Here is a 20,883-nt window from a genome sequence, read left to right on the forward strand (position 1 = left end):
TTGTTGGAGTTCAACTAATATGGCTTGGGGAAGAGGATATTTGGTGGAAACAAAAGCTTTGGGTTTAAGAACGAGTGACCATATGATGCATACGAGCAACAAGGTTGGGGATGGGTAAAGAAGAAAAGGGATCAGACAACTCAAGAGTAGAGGATGAAGAGGTAATAAGAGGAGAAGGCAGTGATTGATCATCTTGTAACGAAAGAGAGTTGGAAGTAGGAATGGTTGGAATGATCAGAGGAGCCGGTATATAGAGTGGCTCGTAGAGCATTCTATTGATTAAATAAATAACCATAATAAAAGCAAAATTTGTGAGGCACACCCAATTGAGCCAGTAAGGTTAACTTAGTTTCCAAAATGTGCCTGTGTTTCCTTTCCACATATCCATTTTGCTCATGAGTGTGGACAAGAAACACAATGGGTCAATACCACACGACTTGAGATAATCACGGACAAGTCTGAACTCTCCTTCCCAATCAGTTTGGAGAGCTAGGGATATAAATGGATCATATATCTAAATTTAAAAGAATTGGTTTCCGGATTGGATTCAGACTCGGAGAGAAATAAGTTATACCAAATATGGATCTGACTAGGGTGTGTGTGCCTTAATCAAATATATGCTTACACGTAAACGGGTCGAATAACTTATCGAATCTAGGTTCAGATGTGAAAATACTAAAACAGAGGACAATTCCAATTACTAATTAGTTTTTATTATCTTTACCAAATTCGACTAAACATGCCAATTTTAGGTCATCTGCCTATACCTACATTTTACCTTGTCACACTCTATTGCGAAATATTTATTGATTAGTTTTGATTATCTCTACTACCACTCCATGATGATTCTCCACCATCACCCACATCTAGGAAAACCGTGTGGAAGAAGCTCCACCACCACCCTCCTCTACTCTCATTTTTTTAAAGATATTCCATTTTATTTTTCTCATGCTACCCAAACAAGTGAAAATTTTTCATTTTAAAAAAATTATCATATAAAAACTTCTCATAGCAATTTTTTTTTTCTAAGAGATTTTCTTGCTTTCAAATGTGTGAGTCAAGGAAGAAGTTGCCTCCCCTGCCACGACACCTTCTTCCGCGGAAAAGGTATCGGACAACCTTCCATGGGAATTGAATTCATGGAAAGGAGGGTCCAGCATGTAAAATGGGAGCTGCTTTCCGTGAGAAAAGCAGCTCATACATTTGTGTTGTATTGTGGGACCTGCAGAAATGGCATGGGCACCCATGCATCTGCTGAAAACTCCTCTTTTCCGCAACATACAAACGGGCCCTTAAGGCCCCAATTGTTTATAGGTAAAAGTTTGGAGAAAGGAGAAAGTACGTCTCAAATAGGCGGGATCCGTGCATTTTACCAATTGCAAAACAAACATGGGAAAGGTCTTCCCCTTAAAAAACTTGGATTTTTAGACAAGTTTTATTGACTTTTTGAGGAGAAAAGAAGTCTCACGTTTGGCTTTTTTTATCCAGTTATTCATATAAAGTTTATCCAACTTTGTGTTGCCGCCATCAAACGGGTATACATTTTTACCCTTTTAGCCTTATAACTAGGTATGTCAACGAGTTGGGTTTACCCGGACCTGACACAAACCAAACCCTATAGGGTCGGGGTATGGTGATAAATAATAAGACCCGATTAAGACCCGGGTCCGGACCTGAAGGTCCGATTAATACATAGACCCGGGTATAGTTTGTGAAATTTTATACCAGACCCAGACCCAACCCGAGTTCTGATTAAGACCCACAATTTTTTAATGTAAAAATGACAAAATTGAATATGGTTTTATCGGGTCTGGTTCATGTAGTTCTTATAAGGTATGGGTATGCTTTTCTTATAGTGGACCTTATTATACTTGGGTTCAGACCCAATACCATACCCGAAAATTGGGTCCAAGTCTGGCACCACCTGGGTCCAAACCAAACCCGACCCGTTGACACCCCTACTTATAATAACCTGATAAAAATTAAAAGTTAAAGAAACAGTTCTTTGTTAATTATTAGGTCAAGTTCGGTTAATATTTTGACCTGACCCACCTAATTTCATTATTTGGTGAGCCAAACCATCAGGGCCTATCTCCCGCCCGACCCGGCCAATGGCTTACAGGCCTAATGGGCGGGTTGTGGGCTGAGTATCTGCTAACGGGCCAGCCTGAACTGGGCCTAGGGCTGACCCATCAATTGATGGTTGTTTAGGCCAAGCCCAACCAGTCCAGTCCATAGCGAGATGGGCCGAGTGGGCCGTTGCCCACCACCCCTAGGCTTTGCTTTATTGTTTAACCTCATGCTACATGGAGCTAAACGTGATATATATGAATAACAAACTGTTTTTAAGTTCCAACGGCTCATGTTATGGGACCACATAGGTCGGACTTGGGTCAGATATAGTTGAATCTAAGATAATTGGTTTCAGAGTCGGATTTGGACTCTCATGAAGAGAAGCTATACTAAACATTTGATCTGATTAACGTGCATGTGTACCCTAATTAGATATATGTTTACATGTCAACTGATCAAATTCCATAAGACTTTGGGTCAGATTCGGATCTAGGTTTGAATGTAAATATACTAATGCCAAAAACATGATTGGCTTTATCAAATATGACTAAAGTGACTAAACAGACTCATATTGGATTTCATATCTGATCCAAATCTAAACTCTTTCTTTCCCTATATAAGGCGACTGTGTATACCCAGTCATTCCTCCTAGAATTGAGATAAGGTGAAATGTGATCCCACATTTTAGAGGTTTTTGATCAATTGAAGAAGTTTATGATTGCTTTTGTTTTATTTACTTGTTTAGTTATTTGATTGCAATCACGTCTCTTTTGTTGGATCTTGGTACTGGATCCAATGTGATCATAGGGTGTCACAAATGGAACCCCAAGAGCTACTAGAATGGTGGGCTCGTTAAGCCAAATTATGAAATATAATTATATATTTTTATAGGTTGTATGCAACCTAAAAAATGATTACTAAGGGGGTAATTGGGTTTTATAGAGCACTATCTCTAATTAGTGGTGGATTAAATACAATCCTCAAGGATGCCTATAAACGAAGACCATGGCCATGGAAGTTCACAATGTATGATAACCTCACGATGGGTCAAATATCATGATGGGATGATAACCTCATGATGAAACGAGCGGTTATGATTGTAGTGCTATTTAAGTTTGCAATGTATAATAGTCACCATGATAATTACATATAGTGGGAGCTTCTCATATCATGGTTTATGCATTCGCCTCATATGGCCAAGTGAGAGAAGTTTGTAAAGCCCCTAATTTATATCAAGAAAATTTAAAGATCTTTTTTTTTAAACAAGCGAAAGTACTATACAAGCCATATGCAAACCTAATTAAACTTGGGAAGGTTATAATCAAACTATAACACATACATGATTGAAATTTAGGTTTAATAAAAATCATTCATTAAATTTAAAATATTCAATAGTTAATTAAATTAGTTTTAACAAAATATTAATATTTAAAATATCTTGATTACTCAAGTGCCAAAAAACCAAGAGCCGTAGATTCAGGACTAGAGCTATGATGACCATCTTGGCACCACCTAGAGCATACCGCATCACCATCTTACTCATTGTCTGAAAAATGCTAGAATTAAAGGGTCAAATTGTGCCCTAGTAAGTAACACTCTACCATATAAACAAGAAAAAAAATTCAGGAACATAAAGCATGCAATTGATAAATTAAACAAGTATACATCACGGATCTCAATTATATTTAAATATGAATGAGCACACAGGTAAATACACAACATTAACTTACTCTTTAACATTATACATGCATTCAAACTCGTCAGTAATCAAGATCATGCACTCTTGCATATATTCATTTTATGACCTTTAATATGAAACATGCGAACATCATCTTTAATGCATTGTTTATCTTTTCTCACCATAAAGGGGTACACTGACAGGGACTTTAACTTCGATTCAACCAATCCAATGGGGTATTCATTATGCCACATGTTTTATTATCCCTAAGAACTTAGAAGAATCTTTAAACACCCACTGAGTTGGTCCACAACCGAAAGATACACCAGTGGTTCAGGGAATCAATTTTTACTCTATAGAGTCGTAGAGCTACCTACCTAGGCCTAAATAGGTAGTCCTAGTTCCCTATGCCAATGATGAAGAACCAGAAAGATACTTCGCTTTCCAAAATAATCATATATTTCCTCGATTGTATTTACCGCCTACCCTATTTAAGGTAGACAAATGGTTTAAACAGATTACTTAATATTGATTAATTAGACTCACCAGTCAACTCATACACCTCAGCACCATGGGCTCCCTAGCCCGAGCTTCCCTTAGGATGCTCTCCTAACAACACGAGATAAACCTTAACCTATCTAAACCAAGCTCTCGGTAACATATTCCCGCTCTGGGATACCCTCAAGCCCTAACACGTGGTAACATACTCTCTTTGGGGGTACCCTTGAGTCATATCTCAATTGAGGTTAAAGTATGTATGGACATGTGTTACAATCATTCAGATGCATATGATTATCGTAATGGTTCCACATAACCGAGGCTCACTCTTGAGCCATATACACATAGGGTCTTTCATGACCCACAACACATCAAACATGTTATACACATACCACTCAATACTATGCATGATGTCCATGTTCATAACATAAATCATTAATGTATCACTCATGCAATTTGTCATCACATATGATTTATCTCATTATGATACATTACATCAAGTAAGCATGACATTCATCATAACCATCATGCATAAATATTTATCATGCTATCACACATCAATTTCATATAATTTTTAGGTTGTACACTAATTCACAAATTAACACTACACATATAAGTATGATAGACATTAAATCACATAGGTTCACTATACATTGTTTACAAATAGTACATAGCAAGAATCACACTATTGTTACAAGCCCTGCCATATTTCACACAGAGCTTCAATTGATAAGCAAAAATTCTAGGTAACACCCACATGTGTTCCTTAACATCTCCAAATAACAGATTCGAAAAACCTTTATATTTTTACAGTAGAAATTTTGGGACCAAAACTGGTTTTTCAGCTAACTGACATAGGTGCAGAAATTTGCTTCTAGAAGAAGCAGTGATTTAACAACCTTCTCAAAGGCTTATCAATTTCTTCATTTTCTTGGAGATAGCTCTATATGTTAGACTTCAAAAGAAACTAATATTAGTGAATAACTCTATACCCTAATTTTTAAACATTATCTGGACCACACCCTTGTGAGAGACTGTCCTATTTTTTTTCATAAACCAAAACTTTATCAACTTGGACAAAGTCTTGGCACTTATGGACAAGAATTTTGGTTTTTCAATTATTTTTTATGGGTTCTACAAGTTGTCTAATAACACATATCCAAAAAATCTATAAAACTGATTTACTGAAGTTTTTGCAGCAACAACTACTAGATTTAGTTTTGTACACATGTCAGATTCCCTGGCTCCTATTATAGAAGCTGCAACCCTCAAATGAAGGACTTTTTGACCAAACCCTATTTACTCGCACACTGTGTATATGTTTACATGACCCACGTAAAAGAGTTTTGTCAAAAACCAAATCGTTTGAGTGGTATAATTTTTCTACCGACATCGTTTAGTTAAGAAAATACAAATAGCATGTAGCCAATTTCCAAATTTCATCCTCTACATGAAAACACATATACAAACACATCTATCATGAGTTTCTAAGCATGATACACACATAATTAAGCAAGCATGATGTTGTAACATGGAAAAGAAATCAATATATACATTAAATCACAACTCAATACATGTTTTTGCCAAGATCTCAAACTACGTCTTTAGAAAAACATATTTTTCATTCACAAACATGGGATTTAATATAACTAAATTTTCAGATCTATTGAACCCTCGTTTACATCATTTTCAACATCATTCATTCATCTAAACATGTACATAGATCGATAAATATACATATTCAAAATTATTTGTTATATAATCTATAAGACTACACGATTTTTCCAAAATCATTTTTGGTAAATCTCTGAAACAAATCTTGGTTTTCAAAGAAATCATATTTTTTTAAAACTCTTAGGTATGAGGCATGTCAATTACAAACATTTAGAACCTCTCTCATGCTGGTTCTATAGTTGATCAACCATGGATCACCATATAACTCGATATTGCTTTCTCTACATACCCGAAATCCCTTTTTGAGCTTATACAATAAAGGTACCTACCTTATTCGATGACCCATACTTTCACAAACCTTCTTCCACTCGTTCTTGCGAAGAGCAGCCTCTAGCTACTGATCCACCCTCCAAGGTGTGAAGAAGAGAGATTACAAGAAAGATAGAAAAGGGAATGAGAGAGAGGGAGAGAGAGAAAATAGAGATAATAAAAAAAAGAAATAAGAGGCCAAATAGGGGGGCGTGAACCCCTTTTCCATATATGTATTTTTTTTCTCAACCTCCCCAAGACCTTCCATATTCTCATCCCCATTCCAGCCCAAAACTTTATAAACCTTTTTTACCTATCTTTTTTAATCTTCCTTGTCTTTTATAAATGTTCACATATATGTATAGTAATTTTTTAATTTTTTTGTAGATTATTTCATATCATATAATGGCATGCCTCCTAAAGAGGTTTCATCCATGACAAGGGGGGGGGGGGGGCACTAGGGTGGAACATCCCACCCAATGAAGGCTTCTTGCCTAAATCCTTGACTAAGAAAATATCTAAGTCTATCAACAAAGTAAATTTGTTTTAGTTGTCAAATAAGAAAACTTTTGAATTTTATGAAGTTAGGTTTAAGAAAATTTTTCTAATAAAAAAATTCAGATCCTAATTCTCATTTGGGCAATGCAGAACACCCATTAGGTTGGGCACACATAAGGGGACGTCCAGCCTATTGGACTTCAACAATTTTATCAATCATAGTTTAGGTTTCACTTTCCATTCCATTTATTTACAAAAATAATTTCTTATATGGATTTTTTTTGTTTGGATTTCAAATCCAATTAGGGTCCAAACCCATTTAAGAAATCTAAATCAAAACTATGTCCAAAACAAAAGTGGATCTCATATGGATATGAGATCTTGAACTAAATACCATATCCAAATTGATTTGATTGGATCTGGATCCAAATTCTCATGAAATCTAAATTTCGATTTAGATCCAAATGCTAGTTTAATTTCACTGAAATTAACATGAACTATAAATGCAAATTTAATTGAAATTCATATTAAATCAATCCTAGTTAATTTACTTTAACATAAACTAATTTGTTTTTTATAATTATTAAAAAATTAACCTGATAAACTTAACAGATATTATAATGTTGGATCTTGATACTGGATCTAGTATGGCTATAGGGTCTCACATATGGAACCCCAAGAGCCATAAGATTGGTGGGCTCGTTAAGCCAAATTATAAAATATAATTATATATTTTTATGAAGTGTATATAACCTAAAGAATGGTTATGGAGAGGGTTATTAGATTTTATAAGACACTATCTCTAATTAGTTGTGAATCAAATGCAATCCCCATGAATGCCTATAAATGAAGACCATAGTTGTGGCAGTTAACAAGGTAGAACATTCTTTGTGCTCAACTAAAGGATTGTGAAAAGCCCCACAGATAACTCAATTGAGAGAGCATGTATTTTCAGGAAGGTGGAGGTTCGAGTCCTCCTTCTAGCACATGACCTGTTTGATTTAGTGACCCCATCTATATCGAACTTTTGGAACCATAGTGTTCCATCATCTTTTACAGTTTTGTTTGCACTCTTTCATTTGCTAGCTGTCTATATGTGAGGAACAAATTATTTTTATTTTTCTACTCATTGAACGGTTCATATCTGTATTTATGTTTCTTAGTCTTTTTTTTTAAAGTTAATTTCTTAATATATTGTTACATTAGACTAGATACTGTCTTGTTTTTAAATATCTTGTTCCATTGACATGCCAAGTTTTCATTTTTTCATTATATGTTTTTTCTAATAAATATTGTTTCATTATCTTATTACAATGGTAGCCTACCCTACTTACCGTATTGAATTAGTGGAGTTTTCAGTTTTGTTTATCTGTTGTAACCAATGTTGTCACAGAAAATCGATACTATACTAACCTTAATTGATTATTTTTAATAAATATAAAAAATGCCTAAAATTAATTTGTTAATATTATTTTAATGGTTTAAACACGTATCATCTTATGATTGACACCGAATGTTTTTTAGCCAATTCAAAACGATTCACTTGAGAATCGATATGAATCGTTGGCAAAACGATTCCACAGCCTATAAGATTTTGACAACATTTTATTTTTAAGTCTATCTGGGGTTAGGGCAGACCCCACCAGTTACACAACATACCTTTTGAACTTGCAACCTCCCAAACACATAGCGACGTGCAGTAACAGCTCCTACCAAACAAGCAGAGCTCCCGTTGATCGATTTTGACAACAATGGTGGTAACCGTTGGTGCTACTTGATTTTACATAAAGGCAACCTAGTAACTTTTGAACATAAATTAGCTCTTAACCCAAGGACAGGCGGTAAGTAATGAATGGAGAAATTTGATTAAGAGGGATCCATCTCTGGTTTTGATTTTAGCTTCTATCCTGGATCCATTCTCCGTTTCATATCCTTCATCCCGGTTCAAACGAGACGAGACAGGTTTCGTTTTCTCGATTTTTCCACCACTCCGTCGTTAAAAAAAAAGAGAGAAAAGAGAAAAGTAATGATATCCTTCATCCCGGTTCAAACAAGGCGAGACAGGGTTTAGTTTTCTCGATTTTTCCACCATTTTGTCGTTAAAAAAAAAAAGAGAGAGAGAAAAGAAAAGATAAATTGGAAAAAGAGTTTTATGTTAGGATTAAGAATATATATATATATATACATATATGATTTTATAATATTTATATGGGTATACTAATAAATTTTTTTTTAACGAAGATCGGGAATGGAATGGGATGGGGGTGAGGCAAGGCAGGGGCAAGAGTAAGTTTATCTGGGCCTCTATCCCTACACGGGTTTTGATTTTAATCTCCATCCCCGATCCATTTTTACTTTTATGTCCTCAATCCTCGATCCAAACAAAACAAAACCGAACGGATCTCCGGTTCTCCGATCCACTGCCGTCCCTACCCAAAAGACGTTTTTCCGCATCCCTTTTTATTTTTACATCCTCTGTTATCCTCTTTTTATTCTCTCACTGAGCTCCAGTTTTCCCTCTCTGTCCCTCTCACCTTCGTTTGAATCGCCCTAGTCCGGTTCTTCGCTCCCTGACCGTTGATTTAAGAGAACGCACGGCTCGGATACGGTTGAGTTGTTAAACGACGGGCTTCCCTTGGTTGCATCGACATACTCTTCGAGTGAGGGGAACACAGCGAGCTCTCCATAAAAAAAGTCGGAGTCTCGGCGATAGGAACGAGGTGGATCGAGCTCTCTGTAAAGGCAAACTCCTCTATTCTGGCCCTATCGCCTTTCAGCTCGGAGAATACCCAGAAGCGGCGAAAAAAAGGAGGGATTTCTTTTGCTAGTGAGGTAAAATTAGAGCAAATCGCCCGATCTCGACTTTCATTGGAGTAAAGTGGGGATTAATCCTCATTTTTCTCTCAGATTCGTATAAATATGGGCGAAATAGATGGAATTTGACCAGGATTTTGTGCGTTTGAAGTTTCTGTGATGCATTAGGATGGATTTTGCTTGAAGTGCTTCGATTTTTGTTTTTTCTTTTGTGCAAAATCGTGTTTATTTTATTTTTTCACTTTCCGTAGCTTTCATTAAGATTCTTACTTGAAATGATGCTCAGAAAGGTAAATATAGAGAAAAAACGGCCCGATCTCTATGCACGTTTGAATAAAGTAGGGATTAATTCCGGTTCTCGTCTCAGATTCGTATGAATGTAGGTGACTGGATTTCACTAGTTTGGAGTTTCTGTGATGCGTTAGGATGAATCTCAAACGAAGTGTTTAAATTTTTGGGTTTTTTTTTCTCTGATATTTGCGCAAAATCAAATTTTTTACTATCTGTGGGTTCCGGTAAGATTCTTGCTTGAAGATGATGCTCATATGGATGCCTAACTTTTTTTTTAAGTGTTAGCGGTAGATTTTGACAAAATATGGGGTTACTTGAAGATTATGTCATGCGGATTTTTACTTCTTCTTTTCTTATGTGTTAACGCCAGATTTTGACAAAATATGGGGCCTGCAATTGTTTGAAAAATCCATCTATTTGCTATTTACTAGGCTGCTGTTGAAAAATGCGACTAATTCTGCGACTAATATTCTGATCTGCTGATTATCTGCTTATCAATCGGAACCGTGCTGCAGCTAATTAATCTGTTTCCTTTTTCTTAATTCTCTTGTTCGTTTTCTTCGGAATCTTGAGCATGAATTGTAAAATTTGTTGTTTGCTCTTACACACTGTATTCGGCATGCTGTTCAAGTTTTGCGTTCCTTAATTGCCTAAGAAATTTTGTGCACTGTTTTGTATACATATATTGTATTTTGGCTTGTGATTTTGTAATTTCTCTGCTTTGGCAGTTTCAATCATGTTTTTGCTAACTTTGACTTGGCATCTGCTTAAACTTTCTCGACTACTTTTCTACTTTGAATCCATATTCTTCAATTTCTAAATGCTTCTGAACTTTCTATTCACAATTTCTACAGTTATAGGTCAAGCCATTTTTTCTGTGAATTGAAGAATTTTCTTTTCAATTGCATATTTTGATTCTGTATTGGAGTAAATCTGTCTGACCTAAAAAATGACTCCTTTTGATATTGTGACAGGTTTTTCTGTAGTTATTTAGGTTACTTTTGGTCAGTTGAGGATGGCTGCAGCAACAGCATCAAAGTTTCAAATGGCAATGGCCAGTCCTTGTGTTTCTTCCGGCAAGCTTAGGAAGCCACGGTTTGCATTGGTTAGAGCTGATTTGGGTGGAGATTACATGGCCAAGCTTTCAAGCTCTTCATTTATATCATCAGTGCGTCCACTGTGTCGGAGCTATGCGAATCAAGCCAGGAAGCACGATGAGGCTGTGACAAAGGCCATGTCTGGTGCAGATGGAAATTCAGCCACTTCTGGTTTACCTATTGATCTTAGAGGTTAGACGATACATCTGTCAGTTACTTTCCTCTACAAGTAATACAATTCTTTTGTCAAGGAAGTTATATCTATAATGACTGGTATGAGATGCATGAAAGAAGCCAAGCCAGGGTAACTTGCTATTTGTTTAGTATGATCCGTGCTGGGTTTAGTATAAAAAATTGGAGGAGCATTTTCTTTTCAAGCGACCTCAGCTGGACTTCTCCATCGTGTCAATTTTGTGTTTATTCAATCACTCCTATGGGATTTTTATGTAAAGATGTTTTGTTTTGTTTTTTTCTGAATATTTTGAGTCAAATCCAGTTATCAAAATTAAAAGAATAAACTGGAGAAGTTGCTAACAAGCTTCTCTTAACCAGTCTTAAATGGGAAGCACTTTGATTCTGAACAACATGACCTTTGACAGATAGACTGCTTGCTTGCATCTTAGTGTACTTTTGTTCGCCAGATGCCAAGGCTTGAGGGTGCTCTTTACTATGCTTGGTCACAACCTGTAATTGATGGTCAGACAATTGGAGCACCGATCTTCCTACTTAGGTACTGGATAAAGGGCAAAGTAAAGAACTGGGTCAACCAATATTGTACGTATCGTACGATACGTATCATTATTATTTAGAATATCGATACGATATGCACTCGTATCGTGATACTAGTGTGTATCGTAGTTGTATTGTATGTATCGTACAATACAAGGTGTATCGTACGATACAAGGCCAACACTCTTAAAAAATGGCCAAATCATAATTTTTCAGTTTTGGGTTTTAAGGGTGTATCATACGATACAAGGCCAACACTCTTTAAAAATGGCCAAAACATAATTTTTCGGTTTTGGATTTTAAAGACCTCTTGAGGGCTGACTGCCTCATTTGTGTGGAAGTCATTAGAAAGGTATCCGTGCACCCTAGGACTCGTGAGAGCGATTTGGTGGTCGATCTGTGTGTAAGGGAGAGGGTCTTTTGCGGTTTACTAAAGTAAAAGTGCATTTCTACCATTTTTCCACTCAAGGAAGTGAGTTAAGGTAAAAAAATATTATTATGAGTACAATTACAAAGCTACTCTCCAACAAAGATAGCATTAGATGATCCGGCATGACAATGAGACACTCAAGTAATGAGTGAAAACCAATTGAAAATCGAGTGCAACTATTGCCATAATATTTTTTTTATGTAATATGAAAGTATGAGTCTTGTAGCATGTTTTTAATTGCAAGATATTTAATATTTTGCATTGTTCTTGTGAGATATGCATGTAATATTATCTATGATTCTATATTAGTTGATGTTTGATGATGTTTTATTCAACTCATAGAGACATAAATGCTTCATATGTGATTTTATGGTTTTATTTTGTGCAATTCATCATTGTTTCATATGATATGAATTTTTTAGATTTTTTGCTATTTTTCTGTTTTTTTTTGTTTTTTTATTAAAAATTTACTATATTTTACAATACGATACTTACAACCTTGGGGTCAACCATTGGATGTCCTCATCATGTTATTTCTGGCTTAACCATAATCAACACTATTTCCGTGACAAGGCCTCTTAATTTCTTCAATTGATGTGTGGATTCAACGTGTACTACTTTTTCTATGGGATGACAACTTAGGTAAATGAGGATTAGCTTTGCTGGGGATGATTTTCTTGTAATTGAGGTTGTTATAACTAACTAGGATTCTTCTGCTTCTTAGGAGGCTGCTTATCACCTTTGCTTTGCGTTCTCTATACTTTCTTTATATTGTTCTTCTTAGGAGTCTATAAAGATGGCTAAATCCTATCCTCTTTGTTACCATCAAGAGTTCGGGAGAGTCCCTAGATTTTGTCTTTTTTGACTCCTAGTGTTTTGTAAATGTCAGGTAAAAGGGCATTTATTGCTGGAGTTGCTGACGACAATGGTTATGGTTGGGCAATAGCCAAAGCACTTGCTGCTGCCGGGGCTGAGATCCTGGTTGGAACTTGGGTACCTGTAAGTCAAATCGTTTTTTGTTTATATATGAGATGATCTATAATGTGAATAAAATCATTCCATGCCTAATTTCTTCTTGTATTTTCTCAGGCACTAAATATTTTTGAGACAAGTTTGAGACGTGGAAAATTTGATGAGTCACGTCTGTAAGGATTCATGTTCTTATTTTGGTTCTTTTTTCCTTTTCAATGAAAGACTGCATCTGTTGATCTTCATGTTTTTATGCTTTTATTTTGCAGATTGCCAAATGGTTCTCTGATGGAGATAGCGAAAGTTTATGCTTTGGATGCAGTTTATGATTCCCCTGAGGATGTTCCTGAAGATGTAGGACTCAAAACGTGGCTCTTTGTTTCTTGACATGTAGCATATGTGTATTCTCTTGTGTATTTTTTTTGCTACAATTAGAATTTGTTGCATGAATATGCTGAATTACTGGGTTGATAATATATGTCTCCAGGTTAAAACAAACAAGAGATATGCTGGGTCCTCAAATTGGACTGTTCAGGTGTGTGATTTCGCTTTGATCATTCAGTAGTATACTCTGCCTTTTATTGCTACTACTTGTCTTAGACCTTTTTGTTTTTTTACCTCAATTCTAGGCGGACACTGATTTTTCATGGTTAGATGCATAATGAACTTAAAGGGTAGGAGAGAGTAGAGATAGGCTTTTTCCAATTACCTCACGAGGATGTAGTTGAAAACTCCACTTTCATCACCCATTTTCTTTCACTTCCATCACTCCTCTCATCTCCTCTCCGACACCGGCTCCCAAACAGAGCCTTAAAACATATGAAATCCACTATATTGTTTGGCTATGTTGTTTTTACAAAGGATTGGTTTCCATGTGATGTCTGGTTGTTGTAGCAGATGTCATATTTTACTTTTTCTTGGATAACTTGAGTCATTTGGGTTAGTCCATGCATGAACCTTAGCCAAATTGATTGTTCTCCCTTGTTTTCCATAGTTTATTCCAAGTCTTTTACATTTTTTCTATTTTCTAGTGTAAAAGTCACTGACCAAGTCTGTATTCAGTTTGTACTGCATTGACATTGTCAATCTTAATCCTGTTGATTGTTCTCCTCTGTTTTCCTTAGTTTATTCCAAGTCTTTTGCATTTTTTCTATTTTCTAGTGTAAAAGTCACTTACCAAGTCTGTATTCAGTTTGTACTGCATTGACATTGTCAATCTTGATCCTGTTTATGCTTTTACGAGCCATAATCTGCCCTCAACTAAGTTACCGCAACACGGTGTTTGTGTTAAGATATAGTTTTTATATATATATATATAGCTTTGTAAACCGAAATACCCATTAGGGGTATTTTGGTCTTTTCACCAAATAGGCGTCAGTCCCTAATGGGCTGACATTTTATTTTCTCTTTTGTACTTTTACTCTCTTTTTTCCTTTTTCCTTTTGTCTTTTATGCAAAAGGAGCACCTTTTTTTTGTTTTTTTCCTTTTGTCATTTATGCAAAAGGAGCAGCTCATATGACTGTTGGAGCTGCCCCAACGGTCACAAATGTGGCCGGTGGGTGCAGCCCCAACAGTCACATGTTCTCCCCTGTTTTCCTTAGTTTATTTCAAGTCTTTTGCATTTTTTCTATTTTCTAGTGTAAAAGTCACTTACCAAGTCTGTATTCAGTTTGTACTGCATTGACATTGACAATCTTAATCCTGTTTATGCTTTTACGAGCCATAATCTGCCCTCAACTAAGTTACCGCAACACGGTGTTTGCACCGCCGTACCCGTGTCGACATGGGTATGGGTACCAGGCGAGTGTGGGTACGCCTGGTGTTAATATATATATATATATATATATATATATATATATATATATATATATATATATATATATATATATATATATACAACAACAACTACGCCTTCATCCCAAAACAATTGGGGTCGGCGATATGAACCAAAAAAGAAAATCATTCTGGGTCTTCCACATGAATCCTTCTCCTCCAATCATTTCTATCCAATGCCATGTCCTCGGTGAGGTTCAAAGCATTCATATCCTTTCCTATCATCTCCATCCAAGTCTTCCTAGGCCTACCCTGACCTCTTTTAACTAATATATTTTCCCATTTCTCCATCCTTCTAACTGGAGCATCATTAGGCCTTCGTCGAATATGTCCAAACCACCGTAAACGATTCTCTCTCATTTTATTTTCAATGGGTGCAACGCCTACCTTCTTACGTATCTCCTCGTTCCGAATCTTATCTTTTATTGTATTTCCACACATCCATCTAAGCATACGCATCTCAGCTACACTCATTTTTTGAATATGATGTCTCTTGGCAGCCCAACATTTCGTATCATATAGTAAAGCGGGCCTAATAGTCGTCCTATAAAACTTTCCCTTCAACCGCAATGGCATTCTACGATCACACAACACTCAAGTTGCACTTTTCCATTTCATCCACCCAACCTTTATCCTATGATTTACATCTTCATCAATTTCTCCATACTTTTGAATGATAGATCCCAAATATTTGAAACAATCATCCATCGGTATTTCTTGCTCACCAAGCTTCACTACACTTCCATCACTACTTTGTTGTTTACTAAACCGACATTCCATATATTTTGTCTTACTCTTACTCAACTTAAAATCTCTTGCTTCCAATGTCTGTCTCCATAATTCTAACTTAGCATTAACCCCAGCTCTAGACTCATCAATCAAAACAATATCTTCAGCAAACAACATATACCACGATACATTTTCTTGAATTGATCTCGTAAGCTCATCCATCACTATAGCAAATAGGAAAGGGCTTAAAGCAGATCCTTGATGTAACCCAACCGTTATAGGAAAATTGGTTGTCACCCCTCCACAAGTGCAGACATTGGTTACTACTCCTTCATACATATCTTTAATTATACTAATGTACTTGAGAGAAACACCTTTCTTCGTCATTGTCCACCAGAGAACGTCCCTAGGTACTCTATCGTATGCCTTCTCCAAATCAATAAAAACCATATGCAAATCTCTGTTCCTCTCTCTATATCTCTCAATAATTTGTCTAAGAAGATGTATAGTTTTCATAGTTGATCTTCCAAGCATAAAACCAAATTGATTCTCCGATATCATGACAACCTTCCTCAACCTAGACTCAATCACCCTCTCCCAAAGTTTCATAGTATGACTCATGAGTTTTATACCACGATAGTTTGTGCAATCTTGTATATCACCCTTATTCTTATACAGAGGCACAAAAGTACTCTTCCTCCACTCATTAAGCATCTTATTTGTCCGCCAATTCTTGTTAAAAAGATTTGTCAACCATTCTAAACCTTTTTCTCCCAAGCATTTTCAAGCCTCGATAGGTATACCATCTGGGCCAACTACCCTTCTTGATTTCATTTTTTTCAAAGCCTCTGCAATTTCTTTCTTTTAAATCTTGCGCATGAAGTCATGATTCATCTCATGAAAAGGAATGGAGAAGTCTCCAAGATCCTGAGAATGACTTCCATTAAAAAGCTTATCAAAATAATCTTTCCATCTCTCCTTAATCTCCTCATTTTTAACTAAAACCCTTTGTGTTTCATCTTTGATACATCTAACCATTCCCAGATCCCTCGATTTTCTATCTCTCATCTTTGCAAGCCTGTTAATATATATATATATATATATATATATATATATATCTGTTTTGTAATAGCTAATGCCCATTAGGGGTATTTTTTGTCTTTTCACATATGTAATAAATAACTGTTTCAGAGAACAATTATTTCTTTATTTTAATTTGTAAATCACATAATCCATTGGGGGCTCTATGGTCAATTGACCATAGAGACATTGGGGCTTCCAAACGGTCACAAATGTGACCGTAGGGAGCTCCCAACGTCTTTACGTGGGAGCCCCCAATGGCCTCTCTTTCTTCCCTTTTGAAGTGTATAAATAGGGGTGTTTCCCCCCTATTCCTTTAATGCCTTTTGCTAAAACATTTGCTCAATAAAGTGAATATATTTTTTATCCTCTTGTATTGCCCTTTGTTGGTTGTTGTATTGTCTCTTAGTGGACTTGTGCTTGTGATCTTGTAAGCCCTTAGTGTCATTGGTTCTATATTTTTCGCTATTTCATTATAGCTTGGTACCCGAAAAAAACAAAAAAATCGCCCCCAGCCCCCCCCCCCCCCCAAAAAAAAAATCCTCTTCTCTCTCTCTCTCTCTCTCTCTCTCTCTCTCTCTCTCTCTCAAGAGAGGGAGACAAAGGGAGAAGACAACAGAGAGAGAGTGGGGAAGAGCGAGACCAGAGAGAGGGGGCGTACCTCCTTCTTCTTCCTCCCGCAACAAACCGAGAGAGGAGAGAGAGAGAACACAAAAGGGGAAGGGCTAGGGCTACGCCCTTTCCCCTTTTATAAGGGTCAATGAAGTTAAAAAAAATTAATATAGATGCTTTTTAATATGGATAAAAAAGGATTTTTAAGATCATCTTTTTTTTTCATTTTTTTAACATAATCCAGACCCAAACTCTCTTTTTTTCTCTTTTTAAGATAAAAAAAAGAATTTTAATATGAATCCTAATATAGATTCATACATAATCCAGACCCAAACTCTCTTTCTCTCTCTCTCTGTATATAATATATATTTTAGATATAACATATATTTTTATATTATATTCAGTATATATATAGCCGTGTCCCCGTATCCACATTTTTTTGGAATTGCCGTGTCATACCCTCCATACCTGTACACGTACCCGTGCCCAGGTGACATAGGCCCTTAATAGTTGAGTGGTTATATGGTAGACTGCAGTTGCATGCCCTGGATGTTCCCAGTACACTGTGCACAGGTTATCTCTAGATGTAGATGCTTTGTGCCTTTAAAATAGGTCACATGATAGCTGGTCGTGACTGCATTGCTTCTTTGATATTAAAACTGCTGTTAACCTTAAAATCAAGCATTTGAATGATCTTTTTCTTTATTTTTTTGCTGACATGTTTTAAATATTGAAGCTTATTTAGGTGCCATATTCATGATTTAACCATATTTTTATGCGCCTTTGTCAAATATTGTTTCTTCTCAGGAAGCAGCTGAATGTGTTAAACATGACTATGGAACCATCGATATCCTCGTGCATTCTCTTGCTAATGGCCCAGAGGTACAGTTTGTCATTCATTTGTTCATGGTTTTTCTTCTTTTTTACCTATTCACCAGTTCTTAAACAGAACATTTAAATAGGTCAAGAAGCCATTGTTGGAAACCTCAAGGAAGGGATACCTGGCAGCAGTTTCTGCATCAAGCTATTCTTATGTTTCTCTGCTTAAGCATTTTCTTCCAATAATGAACTCAGGCATGTAATATCAGTCTGAATACTTTTTAACCTATTTTTATCTTATATATCATATTCCTGTTTTCTTGTGAACCTGAATCTCTCCCCAATATGGATGTCGTGCATGGGCATCCACGATCTTGCTTTTTGAGGGTTCAATTAGTTTCTCTTTCATAGCATCCTTTTCTTTGAGGATTGCCCTTTCAAGAAAATGTATTTTACGTTTGTCAGTTGCATATGCTGTGATCTGTTGGTTTATCATGCAAATCTGTCTGAGTTTTATTGACTGCTTCTCATTGCCAGTATGCACAGTTTCCTGCAAGAAGAAATATGTTTGCATCTATCATTTAAATAATTAAATGCACTTGCACAAGTTTATGTAAGCCATTATGGTGTGTGTGTGTGTGTGTATATATATATATATATATATATATATATATATATATGTATATATACAGACGTGTGTGTGTGTGTGTGTACAGAATTCACATGTTCATAGTGTTTACATTGTGCAGGTGGCTCTTCAATATCTCTTACATATATTGCATCTGAACGGATCATTCCAGGGTATTAATGGTTAAAACTTTTAACATGCTCTTATTTAATGAATGCTTGATGCATTGTTTTCTTACCATTTATTTCTTGTGGAACAATCAGATATGGTGGCGGCATGAGTTCAGCAAAGGCTGCCCTTGAGAGCGACACCAGAGTAAGCCACCCCAAACTCCAGCATCTTTTGTGGAGGCATGCTGCACCTGGATGCTTGACTTCTTCAGCTCATGGTTTTCTTTTCCTTGGTCTGCAGGTGCTTGCTTTTGAAGCAGGAAGGAAGCACAAAGTTAGAGTCAATACCATATCTGCTGGTAAATATTTTATTTCTGATATTTTGAGATGGCTCCTTATTCATAGGGCCTTGAAATCATCCATTACTGAAGAAAAGTTGTTTAATAATTGATTGTTGGTTATCTTCTGTTTCAATTGTCTATCTTGCACACAACTAGGATTAACATGGTTGTACTACGAATTTTTATTAGGCCCATTGGGAAGTCGTGCGGCGAAGGCCATTGGGTTCATTGATATGATGATCAACTACTCGTTAGCCAATGCACCACTGCAGAAAGAACTGTTTGCAGGTGCGTAGATCATGACAAGATAAACTTTTTCAGAGTTTTTATAATTGATATTTATTCTTCTTTGGAAATGTGGCAGATGAGGTTGGCAATGTAGCTGCATTCTTAGCGTCACCATTGGCTTCGGCTGTGACTGGAACCATCACTTATGTCGACAATGGGTTGCATGCCATGGGAGTGGGAGTGGACAGCCCAATTTTTACAGAGCTTGATATCCCTAAAAGCGAGGAAAACTAGCCATTGGTTTGAACTATGTTCAGCAACATTTTCTGCAAGAATGCCGTTTCCAGTTTATCATGTGAGTGTTCATTTTGTACTCACATCTTGCAATTTTATTGAGGAACATTTCTTTGGTAGCCCTTTCTTTTTCCACAATGAGTGAAACTGTGCATATTTTTCAGAACTTGTTTTCAGAAAGATTGAACCATGTTCTGAGAAAGAGAAAGCCGGTTCTTTCCTTCGGAATTCCTACTGTTAAATGTTCCATAGACTTCTTGGATCAACTGGGGTGTATTGAAGGAAATTTTTCAAAAATCTATAAATAATATAATAGGCAACGTGAACAAGGGAGTCCAGTTTGACCATAGGCCAAAACAAGTTGCATTTTGATATCTATCTCATAGTCGGCAAAACTCTGTTTAAAACATTCTCCTTTCAACAAAACTTTGAAAATGAAAAAAACAGCTGAAACTTCGTCTTTTTCAAAGTTCAGAAAAAAACGCACGTTCTTTCGAAAGAAGCGTTTAAAACATGAAAAAATACATTTAAACAAAATACTTTTCAAAAAAGCTCAATTATGAATAAGATCGGATTGGATCTTAGGTTTGGATCATAATGATTCTTGAATCTAAATCCCATTGTTCTTATATACTAACTTGTTTCTCATAGAAAAATCTCATACATATGTCTGTTTTATTACCCCATTTTACAGAAATAAAAAGTGAACTAAACCAGTGCGTATTGTTTGCCGATTTTTTAGCTCGCAGTTTTTCTCAGCTATCCTTTTCAACGTGAGACTTCTCAAATAACGGATCCAGTATTTAACGATTGTTGCTGATTCACGTATTGCTAACTATGATTTATCTAGCCCAATGGTATCGTTGTATAACTGGTAGGGGTCTGCCCAACCCTGGCTTGCCTTTCAAAAAAAAAACTAACATTATTCTTACTGGTAATACTTCATATCATGTTAACTTATGGAGAAAAAAGCATAAGCAACCTATATCAAGAGCTGCCGGATGCTTCAAACAAAAGGCAGGTTGCATAACATGGCTGTCGTTTCATGTTCTGTTGTCAAACATGTTTTTAGGTAAGGCTGTGAGAGGTGCCGCTTGGTGTTCATAGTCCTTCACAATTCTTCGGTAGGAACTGCTAAGATGTAGAAA

General features: G+C 36.2%; 1 protein-coding gene across 1 annotated transcript; it reads left to right on the top strand.

Moving 5' to 3' along the window:
* The first annotated feature begins 9,406 nt into the window (after positions 1 to 9,406).
* LOC149830404 (enoyl-[acyl-carrier-protein] reductase [NADH] 1, chloroplastic-like) lies at positions 9,407 to 20,021 on the top strand. The gene is made up of 13 exons (XM_090016497.1): positions 9,407 to 9,562; positions 10,810 to 11,124; positions 12,981 to 13,090; positions 13,181 to 13,236; positions 13,330 to 13,414; positions 13,548 to 13,595; positions 18,123 to 18,197; positions 18,278 to 18,389; positions 18,884 to 18,935; positions 19,026 to 19,077; positions 19,174 to 19,231; positions 19,403 to 19,501; positions 19,578 to 20,021. The coding sequence occupies exons 2-13, from the start codon at positions 10,851 to 10,853 to the stop codon at positions 19,733 to 19,735; spliced, it is 1,179 nt and encodes a 392-aa protein (XP_089872623.1). The 5' UTR covers positions 9,407 to 9,562; positions 10,810 to 10,850; the 3' UTR covers positions 19,736 to 20,021.
* The last annotated feature ends 862 nt before the right edge of the window (positions 20,022 to 20,883 follow it).

Source organism: Nuphar pumila, chromosome 8 (genome assembly GCF_984573655.1).
Source record: "Nuphar pumila chromosome 8, dmNupPumi1.hap1.1, whole genome shotgun sequence".
Classification (NCBI taxonomy): Eukaryota; Viridiplantae; Streptophyta; class Magnoliopsida; order Nymphaeales; family Nymphaeaceae; genus Nuphar; species Nuphar pumila.

What these genes read in the sequence shown, in the direction of transcription:
- LOC149830404 (XM_090016497.1), top strand. Translation starts at nt 10,851, where the DNA reads ATGGCTGCAGCAACAGCATCAAAGTTTCAAATGGCAATGGCCAGTCCT. An exon ending in TTTACCTATTGATCTTAGAG is followed by an intron (nt 11,125 to 12,980) that starts GTTAGACGATAC and finishes TGTAAATGTCAG; the next exon opens with GTAAAAGGGCATTTATTGCT. An exon ending in TCTGAACGGATCATTCCAGG is followed by an intron (nt 18,936 to 19,025) that starts GTATTAATGGTT and finishes TGGAACAATCAG; the next exon opens with ATATGGTGGCGGCATGAGTT.